We start from the raw sequence: 12312 nt of genomic DNA on the forward strand, positions 1-12312 counted from the left end.
TGGAGCTTGCCCTGCTTTTTGTTGAACAGCTGCAGAATTCTTCCCTGTCAGTGCTTTTTCCATACCTTTTGTGATTGACTTTCTTCCAGGTTCTCTGAATTTCTTTTTTGCTAGCATCTAGGCAGTGCACTTACTAGACAGTTACTGAATTTTACCCCAGCTCTCTTCTGAATTTCTTTTCTCAGTGAAAGAGCTGAAATTAGACTGTTAATGTGCAGCCAATTGTGGAAGTCCCTTGCACTCATGAGACTGAGAAAAAAAGGCTTTTCTGGGTATCACATTACCTGTAGTTAGGCATCCATTGTAAATATACATCATCTTTGTAAAAGCCAAAACAATATACCACTGAAATTCAGTCAGACTATATTTCTTTCATTTTTTTTTGTGGCTTGAAATTGTGCCTCCTCTTTGGTGGGTATCATCCTGGGCCTGTTTTAGAAGCTATGCCAATGAATAACTGCTCTAATAAATAACTGTCAAATAAGTTGCTACAATCAAAAGTACCAGTAAAACAAAGTCTGTACATGACACTGAACTATACAGTCTCAAAGCTTAAGCAAGCATGACTATCGAAGAACCTAAAATAAAACAATACAATAGCAGTATCTTTGACGTTTACACTCAGTGAAGGGTACTGCTTTCAATGCCAACAAAAGGCCATGCTTACACTAGCAGCCATCAAGTATTGCTCCTGCTGGATAACATATAGAAGACGGAAAACAAACAATTTTACCTCAAAAGCTCTACTCAGGACTTCCTCTCCTCCTTTACTGCCCAAAAGATTGACTATGACTTGTTTTCCATAGTGTTCCTTCAGCAAAGACATGTGCCTAAAAGGATGAAAAAAAAAAACAACACTTTTTTTAATGTCTACTTTGATGAGAAATGCGATGTGTCTGTAATAATGTAATGACAGAGGTTTTTTGTATGTGCATTCTTTAATTTATGAAGGTCAAAAAGTTCCTAAACATTCTTTCAGTCTTATGGTTTTTATATATTATGACACCTGGCAATAAAACAAACATGCATATGCAGATATATTGATGTATATGTATACATATATATTTGTATATATATTGGACTACTTCTTCGTATCAAAATTACACTCCAAGAACAGTACTTAGCAGACTCCACTTTAACGAAACTGCAGTTAAATGAAAACACAGTCTGTCGAATCACACTTCTACGAAATTACAACAAGTACAATTTTACAAGTAAAATTTACATTACAAACACAGTTTTGCATGGGGGAAGCCATCCTGCACTCCCCCACACTCCCTGCAAATTATATATGCCAACTCCTAGATCAGACTACAGTGGGGAAAAGGGTATAGTTCCTTATCTGAACTGTACCGCAATCCATATCAAGAAGCTGCAATGGTTGAATACAGTCCACTCCCACTGCTAAATTAAACATCACAGAAACAACACCATACCTGTTCTGCTACATAAAAACAGCATTGCTGATCCTCCTTCAACAAACTGTGATTTGACATACTGTGTTTTCGTTTAACTGCAGTTTCGTCAAAGTGTAGTGTTGTCAGCTAAGTACTATCCGGTGGAGTGTAATTTCGATAGGAAGAAGTAGACCCATATATATATATATATATATATATATATATATATATATATATATATACACACACACACACACACACACACACACACACACACACACACACACAGTGTGTGTGTGTGTGTGTGTGTGTGTGTGTGTGTGACTACTTCTTATGTTAGAGATTCCGGAACATCAATCCTCTGATCATCAAAGACCATAGGATTGAAGTTCTGAAATATCAAACAACAAAAAGAATTTTAAAATGTGAACACTTCTGATTTCACATTTTTGTAGGGGGGGCAAACACCCCTGCTATCCCCACACCCCCTGCTACTTAAATATACCAACACTGAGATTGCACTACAGTGAAGAGAATGGGAAGTTCCCGTTCTGCACTGTATGGAGATCTCCATTCACAAGGTTCGATATTTCAGAGACACACACACCCACACCCACACATATAGTGGATATAAAACGTTTACACACCCCTGTTAAAATGCCAGGTTTTTCTGATATAAAAAAATTAGACCAAGATAAATCATTTCAAAACTTTTCCCACCTTTAATGTGACCTGTAACCTGTACAATTCAATTGAAAAACAAACAAATATATTACGGGAAAAATATAAAAAATAAAAAACATGCAATAAGCTGGTTGCATAAGTGTGCACACCCTTAAACGTAACACTTTGTTGAAGCACCTTTTGATTTAATTACAGCATTCATCTTCTTGGGTACACACCTGCCATCAATTAAAGAGACACTGATTAACCCCAAATAAAGTTCAGCTGTCCTATTAGGATTTTCCTGACATTTACTCAGTTGCCTGCTACAGCAAAAGCCATGCTTCACAGATAGCTTACAAAGCATTAAAGGGACCTCATTGTTGAAAGGTATCAGTCAGAAGGCCACAAAAACAATCCACAACATTGGATATGCCATGGTGAGGTCAGTCATCAAAATGTCGAGAAAATATAGGACAACAGTGATGTTGCAAAGAACTGGACATCCCTCCAAAATTGATGAAAAGACAAGACAAAAACTGATCGGGGAGGCTGCCAAGAGACATACAGCAACACTGAAGGAGCTGCAGGAATTTCTGGCAAGTACTGGTTGTGTACTACATGTGACAACAATCTCCCCTATTCTGCATATGTCTGGGATATGGGGTAGGGTTGCAAAATGGAAGCCTTTTCTTACACAGAAAAACATCCAGGCCAGGCTAAAATTCGCAAAACAATACATCAAGTCTCCCAGAAGTATGTGGGAAAATGTCTTATGGTCTGATGAGACCAAGGTGAACTTTTTGGACACAATTCCAAAAAGTATGTTTGGCTCAAAAATAACACTTTGCATCACCAAAAGAACACTATCCCCACTGTGAAGCATGATGGTGGCAGTATCATGCTTTGGGGTTGCTTTTCTTCAGCTGGAAGGAATTATGAACAGTTCCATATACCAGTCACTTGTGGCCTACAGGCGTCTGCTAGAAAGATGAAGAGGAATTTCACATTTCAAGACGACAATGACCCCAAGCATACATCCAAATCAACAAAAGAATGGCTTCACCAGAAGAAAATTAAAGTCTGTGGGGTAACCTGAAGAGGGCAGTGCACAAGAGACGCCCTCTCAAACCGAAAGATTTGGAGCGCTTTTGCAAGGAAGAGTGGGCAAATATTGCCAGGTCAAGATGTGCCATACTGATAGACTCCTACCCAAGAAGACTGAATGCTGTAATTAAATCAAAAGGTGCTTCAACAAAGTATTAGTTTAAGGGTGTGCACATTATGCAACCAGATTATTGTACATATTTTATTTTTTTATATTTTTTCCTCTAACAGATTTGTTTTTCAACTGAAATGTACAGCTTAAAGGTGGGAAAAGTTTTGAAATAATTTATTGTGGTCTCATTTTTTATATCACAAAAACCTGGCATTTTAACAGGGGTGTGTAAACTTTTTATATCCACTATATGTATATATATATATATATATATATATATATATATATATATATATGCATACATACATACATACAGACACATAGATACATATATACACTTACACTTATATCTTGTACTCATACATACTACACACACAAGCATGTGTCTGTATATATGTGTACATACATATATATGTGTGTGTCTATATATTGCTAAAACATATTAAAGGTAGGAGCTATGCATGGAAAGACTGAAAGGACACTAGCCGTCTAGTTCCGAAAGTTTGTGGCATTTGCTTTAAAAAAATCACTACATCACAAGTCCAAAGTCTTAGCATGAATTTCACACAATCCACCTCAAACTGCTAAAATACAGTAGTTATATTTTTTATGGCATGCTTTATCCCCCACAGCTTTAAGAGTACACCGATTATTCCACTTCCGAAAGACTCTATCCTCTTTTAATGCAACTGACTTTTGACCCATCATAAGTCTTTATCCACTAACTAAAATTTTGGAAAGATTAATTTACAACTGAATTATAGATTATATCATCAATTATGGCATCATATCAAGCACACAGCATGGCTTTCACTCGCACTACAGTACATTTACCACTATATACTCCATCACCCAGATTTACAGTATTGACAATGGGCTGTTTACCACGCTATTTTTCTAGATATAAAATGTGCCTACTGAGCAGCCAAGTGCTCCAGATTGTGTGAAATGCTCCATAGTTAACACTGAAATCTCCCATCATTCCTCATTGAACAGTGTTGACTCCACTACAACAGGTTTGATTGGTTTGTATACCAAGATTACAGCCAATCGGCATCTCAGAGTATGAACCAGGTGACTGCTCCTGAAGCAAAGGAAGACAATGACAAACATCACAATTTGTCCAATCGCACAACAGGAATAATTTTTGCACCACTGCAATGACCTCAAAAAGGCACTGCAGGGCACAGGAAGATCACCTTTTTTTTATCTAGCGTGAGGAGGATATTTGTCCTGGTGGTGCTGTTGCTGGGCTGCCGACTACAATTGCTTCCTGGATATCTCATCCTAACCTTGGATTCCTGATTCCTGAATTTTACAGTGGACTGTGCTGCAGCAGCTTTGTTTCCTGCTGTGGACAGAGGTAAGTGGCTAAATATGCACACTGTATTGTTCAGACAGGAATAGGGCTTGCAGTATTTGATTATTTCTTCATAATTTCTTTTATTTGTGTACTGAGTAGTTCCTACTTTTGACTCCATTGTTAGCTCTGTCCTTCTTACTTAGTACTTGGCATTTGTGTATTGAATAGTCCCTGCTTTGAACTCTGAAAAGTTACCTGTGTCCCTTTAACTCTCTCTTAAAACTAATGTAGAAAAGGTGATGTATTACAACCTTCTTGTTTCAGAAAATGCTTATTAATTCACATTCTCTTATTCTGTTAATGTCTCAAGTTAATAATAATAAGGGTCTCTCTATCCCTAATTTGTACAGAGCTAATACAGCATTTTATATGGCAGCCTCCTGGGTCACATGCTTTTTTTTAATTCAGCTAATCTTATTTTATTAAAGATACACTGTATAGTTCAGGCAGGTGTAGTCAGTCTTAGCCATTTATGTATTGACTAGTCCCTGCTTTTGATTCCAAAATGTTAGCTGTTTCTTTTACTTCCTTCTACAACTGGTGAATTTTTTTGAGAAAATGTGGGGAATTATAACCTTGTTGTTTCAGAAAATGTTTATTAATTCAATCTGTTATTCTGTGAATGTCTCAGGATAATAGTAATATTCCTTTTTTTGTATTGACTCGACTCTACTTTTGACTCCAGTGTTAGCAGAGGCGGCTCATGATATCGGACTGCAGCCCCTCCCCCCAGCTGTGAACTACAATGGTAAACTCTTAAATTGTACGCATGCATGCTTAGAAAGTTGAATCTGGACTGCTGTCTTAACAGTCCGGATTCAGAAAGAAGGCAACAGTCTGCAGATGCCCCAGAAGTCTATGCGGTCTACAGTCTCGGAACGAGACCCACAGCAAACAGGAACAACAAGAGCCGGGAACCAGAAATGTACAAGCCCTGTGTGGCTGCAAACAAGATGTCAAGCGGTATATTATTGCTGCATTCCAGGATCATTTATTTTAAAAGCTGTATTTTACTGCTGCATTCTGGCACAAATTGCAGGATCATTTATTTCAGGTACTGTGTGTGTACAAGATGTCAGGATTTAGAAGCTGTGTGCTGCCACATTCCAGGAACAATTAGGGTGTGTGTGTGTGTGTGTGTGTGTGTGTGTGTGTGTTACTGCTGCCGCGCATTCCAGGATCAGAGTGTGTGTGTGTGTGTGTGTGTGTGTGTGTGTGTGTGTGTGTGTGTGTGTATGTGTGAAATTCCCCAGTTGATGTATACTGGTGGCTACACAGAACTCAGAATACCTGCTGGTGGTGGTTAGAGAATACCTCAGGCTCAAGCCCTATACCTTGGTTGCAGGTAGCAAGAGCCTGAATTCATTACCCATCACCATTTGTGAAAAGTTTGCAGATTTTTGCCTCATATTTTGTTCTGTTCTGTTCCTCATAAAATCTGTGGTTTCTGAAGTTTTAATTCCTTAAATAGTTGATAGTGCAGTGGTAGCATTGTTGCCTCACAGCTAGAGATTCTCCAGTATAATTCTTGGCTGGGGTGCCTTCTGTGTGGAGTCTGCATGTCCTCCCTGTGCTTGTGTGGGTTTGCTCTGGTGTCCTCCTATGTTACAAAGACATGTGTCTGCAGTGTTTCTCCCTGGGACTCTGATGAAAATTGGCTTTTGTTCCAAGTCAGACTTTCCTGGTTAACAAATGTTAAATAAATAAAATTGACAGGCATTTGAATTTCAGACTTCATATTCTTCAGAAAGTACATGGTGACACACAACCTTTTATTCTAGCAGTGTTCTAAGTTTATAAGATGGATATTTGAAATGTGTCCCTGATTTTGGGACTTGTCTAGGTTTTTTTGTGCTAAGATTGAGAGCTATGGTGAGAACTGAATTCACTGAATATGTTTGAGAGCTGCATTCCCCCATTACTGGGCTTTGTCCAGGTGGTTTGTGCTAAGAGGTTGACAGCTATGGTGAGAACTGAATTCATTAAATGGTAGCCATTTAAGTTTCAGTCTTCCTCTCTTTCACAAAACAGCTGATTTGGCATACTGGTATATTGCTCTGTTTTACACAGGATCCTATGTTCAAGACATGGCAGTGAAATGCATGGTGGTAACACAGCATTTTATTCTAGCAACTTTCCAAGATTATACAAGCAATATTTAAAATGTGTCCCTGTTTTATGGGCTTTTGCCCCCCCCCGAATAAATTTTGGCTTTTTCCAGATTTTTTGTGCTGCAAAGTTGAGAGATACAGCTGAATGTCGAGTAGATTTTACAAGGAGCTGAGACTGCAGGGGAAGAGAAGTTTAGTACTGCTTATGCTGAGTCAGCTTGCATTTTTAATAGCGCAACAGGAAGTGTACTTGCTTTTGATGCAGAAGGATGTGGGTTCTACTCCCAGAGGGGGTAGATGCTGCCGTCCTGAGATTGTCCTCTTTGGCGAAGATACCTAGTAACTATGAACCTGATATCAGTTTGCCATCCACTCCCTATTGCAATATCACTAGCTTATCAATTTTTTTAAAGGTAACATTGGCAATTTATTCCTCAAGGGCAACAGGCACTTTATTTCTAGATGAAACAATGAAATAAAAAGTTGTTTGCTAGCAGCAACTTCTTCATTAGTTACAGATCTCTTTAATGTGGAATTATTTAGATGACTTACTTCTGCAGCAATTGTGCATATTTACTGATACTGGTGAATTGTAGAAGTCTGAGTAGACATTTACGATGGAAATGTTCTCAACTGGGCAGTTTTGTCATTATTGGTACATGAATTTTGTTTCATTGTTTACTGGAAAAATGTTCAAAACAATAAATTTAAAACACCCTCTAACAACTGTACTGTATTATACAAGGAATATAATTTAATACAATCAGGAATGTGTATCACACAACACATGTATGTTTTGTGTGCAAGGAGACTATCATTTGAAAACAGCCCAAAGTTAATCTTTATACTAGCCAAATGTATTTTCTTTGAATGTGGGTTTCAATGCTGTTTCAACGAATGTGAGTTTCAAAGGCAGAGAAGTTTTAATGCTATGTCTATTTTTATTGTGAGACTGCATTGCATGGTTTAGCAGATGTCTTAATGTTTGTGCTGTAAAATGCAAAATAACACTTTCAAATGAAATCCAAATCATCGTAGAAGTAAAGCAGTATGCACATTACAGTGTTTATGGTAAATGGTGTGAAATAGCCAAGTAATGGGACATTGGAATGGCTGCAGAGGGGAGGCTCCATTTGACCATGATTTTGTGAGGGGTAAGGGCAGCAAACTCAAAGACAGCTGTGGCTGAACTACACCTCTCAACCATCCAGATTTTCACAGAATGCATAGATTGTTCTTCTTATTTTTGGTTTGTTCCTCATAAAATTTGTGGTTGTCTGGCAAATCATTTAGGAATTAAGTCACTAAGTAATGACAGACACTGAGTTTCAGACTTCATAACCTTCAGAAATATGCATGCCAAAGCAAGACCTGTTATTCTATCAACTAAGTTTATACAACAGCAATTTTTAGTACTGTTTGTATGTTCCCCCAATATATTTGGCCTTGTCCAGATTTCCTGCATTAACAGGTTGAGAGGTACGTGCAAATAAATTGCTTTATAGAATTAAGCATATCCAAACCTCTCAACTGTCCCTCTTTTTTTGGATCAAAATGTTGCATTCCCTCTAATAATCCCGCCGCAAAATGGCAATTTTGGAAGAAAACGTGGAGGGTTTGCAATTAATAAATAACTGTAATAATCAAAGTTATAGATTACTTTTTACTTCAGAAATGCACGTAGATTCATTTATTTTGTCAGCTGCTCAAGTTAACAGTACTAATATTAAAATAGTGTCCCTTCTTTGACAGGTTCCCAGCTGTATTGTGTGACTATTTTATATTTTTGCATCACATTTTTGGTCCATTTTTCATAAAATTGTGGTTTTCTGGCAAATTAGTGGCATATCATTAAAGATTGAAGTTAGAAAATAATGACAGACATTTGAGTTTCAGATTTCATACCCTTCAGAAAATTCATACTAATGCAAGATCTACTATTCTATTATCATTCTAAGTTTATAAGAGCAATATTTAAATATCATCCTTATTTTTGGGCCTTTGTCCCACGTCTATGTATGGCTTTATCCAGATTTCTTGTGAGGTTGAGAGGTACGACAAATGTGTCAGGGCCATCACAGTCAGCCAGAGACATTTCAAATTGTGACATACTTGTTGCACCCCACTCCCCCATGTAGTGATTCTGGCTGTATCCAAGCAAGGCAAAGAGCAGTTATGCAGTGTAAGTGTGCATATTATCCCCCCATCCAAGGTAGACACAAGTACTACAGTGGCTTTTCATCTGTCCTTGATTTTGCAGAATGTTCTGGTTTTCTGTCTTATTTTTATACTGTTGATTTGTTTCTTATTATTCAGAAAGTGCCTGTTGCTCTGTGTTTAAGTAGCAATGCTTTAATGACCATCACGTAAGCTTGTCTGATATTGTAAGATGCAAGTAAGTTTTAATAAGCATACTGTTAAAGAATTACCAACAATGAAAGGCTTTTTGTTGTTGCCATGCAGAGCATCCTTACATAACTAGATAATGTATAAGCCTTGGGTATTGAAATGCATATGACAGTATTTGTAAAAAAGGACAGGAATACAGTATTTTAAGAAGCTCATTACCTTGGTTGGAGACTTGCAGTCATCTATGCAGGCTTTACACGTAAACTAAACAGAATGCCAATATATCATGTGTGGTCCATAACCTGTGCAGTAATCCTTTAAGCAATTTATCTTGAGTGTGTTTCTTGTTTGCTGTTCATTTTTTACTTTGATCATGTTTTCCCCATGAAACAAGTAGATAGTTGTCAGGCAGCAGGTCTTTTTTGGATAAGAAATATTTTTACAAGTGGGGGGTGTCACAGAGATTGCTACTTTCAGCGTGTTACTTGGTACTTTTATAAAACTGAATGTAAATTATAATTAGAACTACAGTGCAAGGAGAAGTGGTTTGAGTTGAGAGCTGCTTTTTTTTTCTTATACTTGATTTTGACTGGCATTCCAGTAATGTATTTAAAAAGTAATTTATTTTTTCATGCCTCACAACCTTTTTGTTTCCATCTAGATATTAAGTACGCTGTCATGCAGCCAATGCACTGAAATATTTTTCTTCTACATTTCATTTTGTCTTGACCAAAATGACGGTTTGGCTCCCAGGGCAGCGTATTTAATTAAAGTTCCAGTTTTTGTGGTTTTGACCATAGCCCCTCCCCTTTCTTGTTGGCTGCACCCCTTCCCATTGGCCCCACCCATTCAGCTGCCTCCTGCAAGCCCCCTTTGATTTGAAGTCACCATCCGCCACAGAGTGTTAGCTCTGTGCCTTTAGTTCCCTCCTAAAACTGATTTTTTTTTTAGAAAAAGTGGTGAATTATACCTTTCTGTTTCAGAAAATGTCTATTAATTCAGTTCTTACTCTGTCAATGTCTCAGGTTAATAGTAATAGTGTAAGTGTCTCTGAATGCCCTTGCTACTAAGACTTTAGTCTTGTCACCACTACTAATTTAATGACCATGAACTGTAAGTTGCTGTAAGATGTACTCAATAGCTACAATGCAGTTAGTAATGCCTCATGGTAAGAGGCTGCTAAGAAAGCCACAGCAGCATACAAGAAGTGTACATCTGAAACATCTAAACATAGGAAGCTGTTTGTTCATGCACTTAGTGTGTACATGTAATCAGTTCTGCGATATATAACAGATCTGTTTAGAAAATGTAGCAAGTGGTATTAATGAGCATGCGATTTTAGTTCTGATTTTGTACAGACGTGCTATTTCATATTTGCTGATGATGTGGTTATGGTTGTGTAGATTATTAAGTTTTGGATTTGACTCACAAGTATGTCTTATTTAAAAATGTTCAAGCAGGTTCCATGGCAATGACTCATTTGCGCACAGTGCAAAAATAATGTGTTCCACATTTTGACTGTGTCACACATTGCTAGGGTTTGTGTTGCACACTGGCCTTTTAAGAGGTTGAGACCTATGTGTACCTTTGAGACAGCAACCCATGCTAGAAGGCATAGTTACAGTTCATCACAGCACTAGTAACTGAGCGGCTTTAAGTTCATAAATTTAATACAGCAATGTATTTCACTACCATGTGTTGGACTGTGTGAAATGGCAGAGAGATATTTGGTGATATGACCCCTTTTCCTTTGTGATGTGACTGCAGAATTAGCATATTTAAGGTAGGGTTGGGGGATGGAGCCCCTCACATGGGGGTGCAGGGGGACTTGCCAGTTCTGTAAAAATATAATGAAAATTGTCTGCTTTTTAAGGTTTTCAGTTCGCCAGTTCTGGTTTGATCTTTCCGAAGCAGGTAAGAAAAAGGAAACTACTTAGATCACTAGTATGTAAACAATACCAGTCTACTAGAAAAACTGTTCTCCTTTAATTTCTCTAGAGAAGTAAATCTATGGTTTAAAAACTATCTACAGAAAGATCACTTAGGGTAATGGGTCAGAAGGGTCAAGCAGAAAAACAATACAGCCAAGGGAGTCCCACAGAGTTTGGTGCTAAGCTGACTCTTTCTCACTTTTTTATTTTTCTCTGTGTTTGTGCATGTGTGTGTGTGTGTGTGCATGCATGTGCATGCGTGTGCTTGTGTGTGTGTCAATAACCTGCCTTGGGATCTCCCCAAATAAAATGTCTTAGGTATGCAGATGACACTGTTATTACCAAATCTGGCAAAGTTACAATCATCTTCAAAGCAGTGCAAAAAGATTTCAGGGTACTACAAGACTGGCTTACAATAAAAACATAAATAAAAATAAAATCAGTAGGTTTATAGGTAAGTATTAGGCCAGCTGCCATCTGGGCAATTTTAAGCCTAACCGGTTTACAGCAAAAACTTACATAACATTTTTATAAAATACACAACTCACAAGCTATATCCAGGGGCATTACTTGGACAAGGAGAAGGGGCAGCTATCCTGGGTACAAAGTGTACGAGGGAACAACTGGCAGCTGTCATTGGGGCAGTACTGCAGTACCAGCATTTAGGAAACAAATACCAATATTGGATTTGTGGTCAGGGCTGAAGCACTTTGTGTGCAATATTCTAACTGTAGCATGCTGCTTGTTACATTTGTAGCAAGTGACTCAGTTTCAAATCAAAAAAACATTTTTTTGGGTCCTCCACTTAAAGTTGGGGGGGGTGTCAGATCAAGGAAATGCACATGGTACTAGAAAGGATAGTGATGGCTGTGTTAATAGCATTCAACATCCTGCTCTCCAGGTTAGAATATGCACCACCTACCAGTTTCCATACTTTCTCCCTATAACTCCATTATTTTTTAAACTACAGAAAATAAAATCATTGGATTTATTCACACTTCCAACAATAGGGAACAGAATTGGACCACATTGTCCAAATGTCACTGGTGTCTAATGTCAATTAGAGCCATTTTACTGCTAAATAATACTAATCTACAAATTGGGACATAATCTAATTCTAAAGGAGAGGGACAGCAGATCTGAAAATATATCTCTAGGGAGATCCCTATACAAACTGACTACAACTGAAAAAGCTTTCCCAAAGGCAGCACCTACCTAATGGAACAGAATTCCCAAAAAAAGATAACATTTAAGAAAAAAATTAAATCTCACCTAGAAT

The 12312-nt window shown here is 37.8% G+C and overlaps 1 protein-coding gene across 1 annotated transcript in view; it reads right to left on the reverse strand.

Annotated features, from left to right (window-relative positions):
- The window catches only part of SYNJ2 (synaptojanin 2), a 1514156-nt gene that overhangs the window by 747525 nt on the left and 754319 nt on the right, over positions 1-12312 (reverse strand). Inside the window, exon 8 of the mRNA XM_044063657.1 lies at positions 734-830. Within this exon, the coding sequence (XP_043919592.1) occupies positions 734-830 (97 nt within the window). The remainder of the gene's footprint in view (positions 1-733; positions 831-12312) is intronic.

Source organism: Protopterus annectens, chromosome 1.part0, assembly GCF_019279795.1.
Source record: "Protopterus annectens isolate FY-2018-M chromosome 1.part0, PAN1.0, whole genome shotgun sequence".
NCBI lineage: Eukaryota > Metazoa > Chordata > Ceratodontiformes > Protopteridae > Protopterus > Protopterus annectens.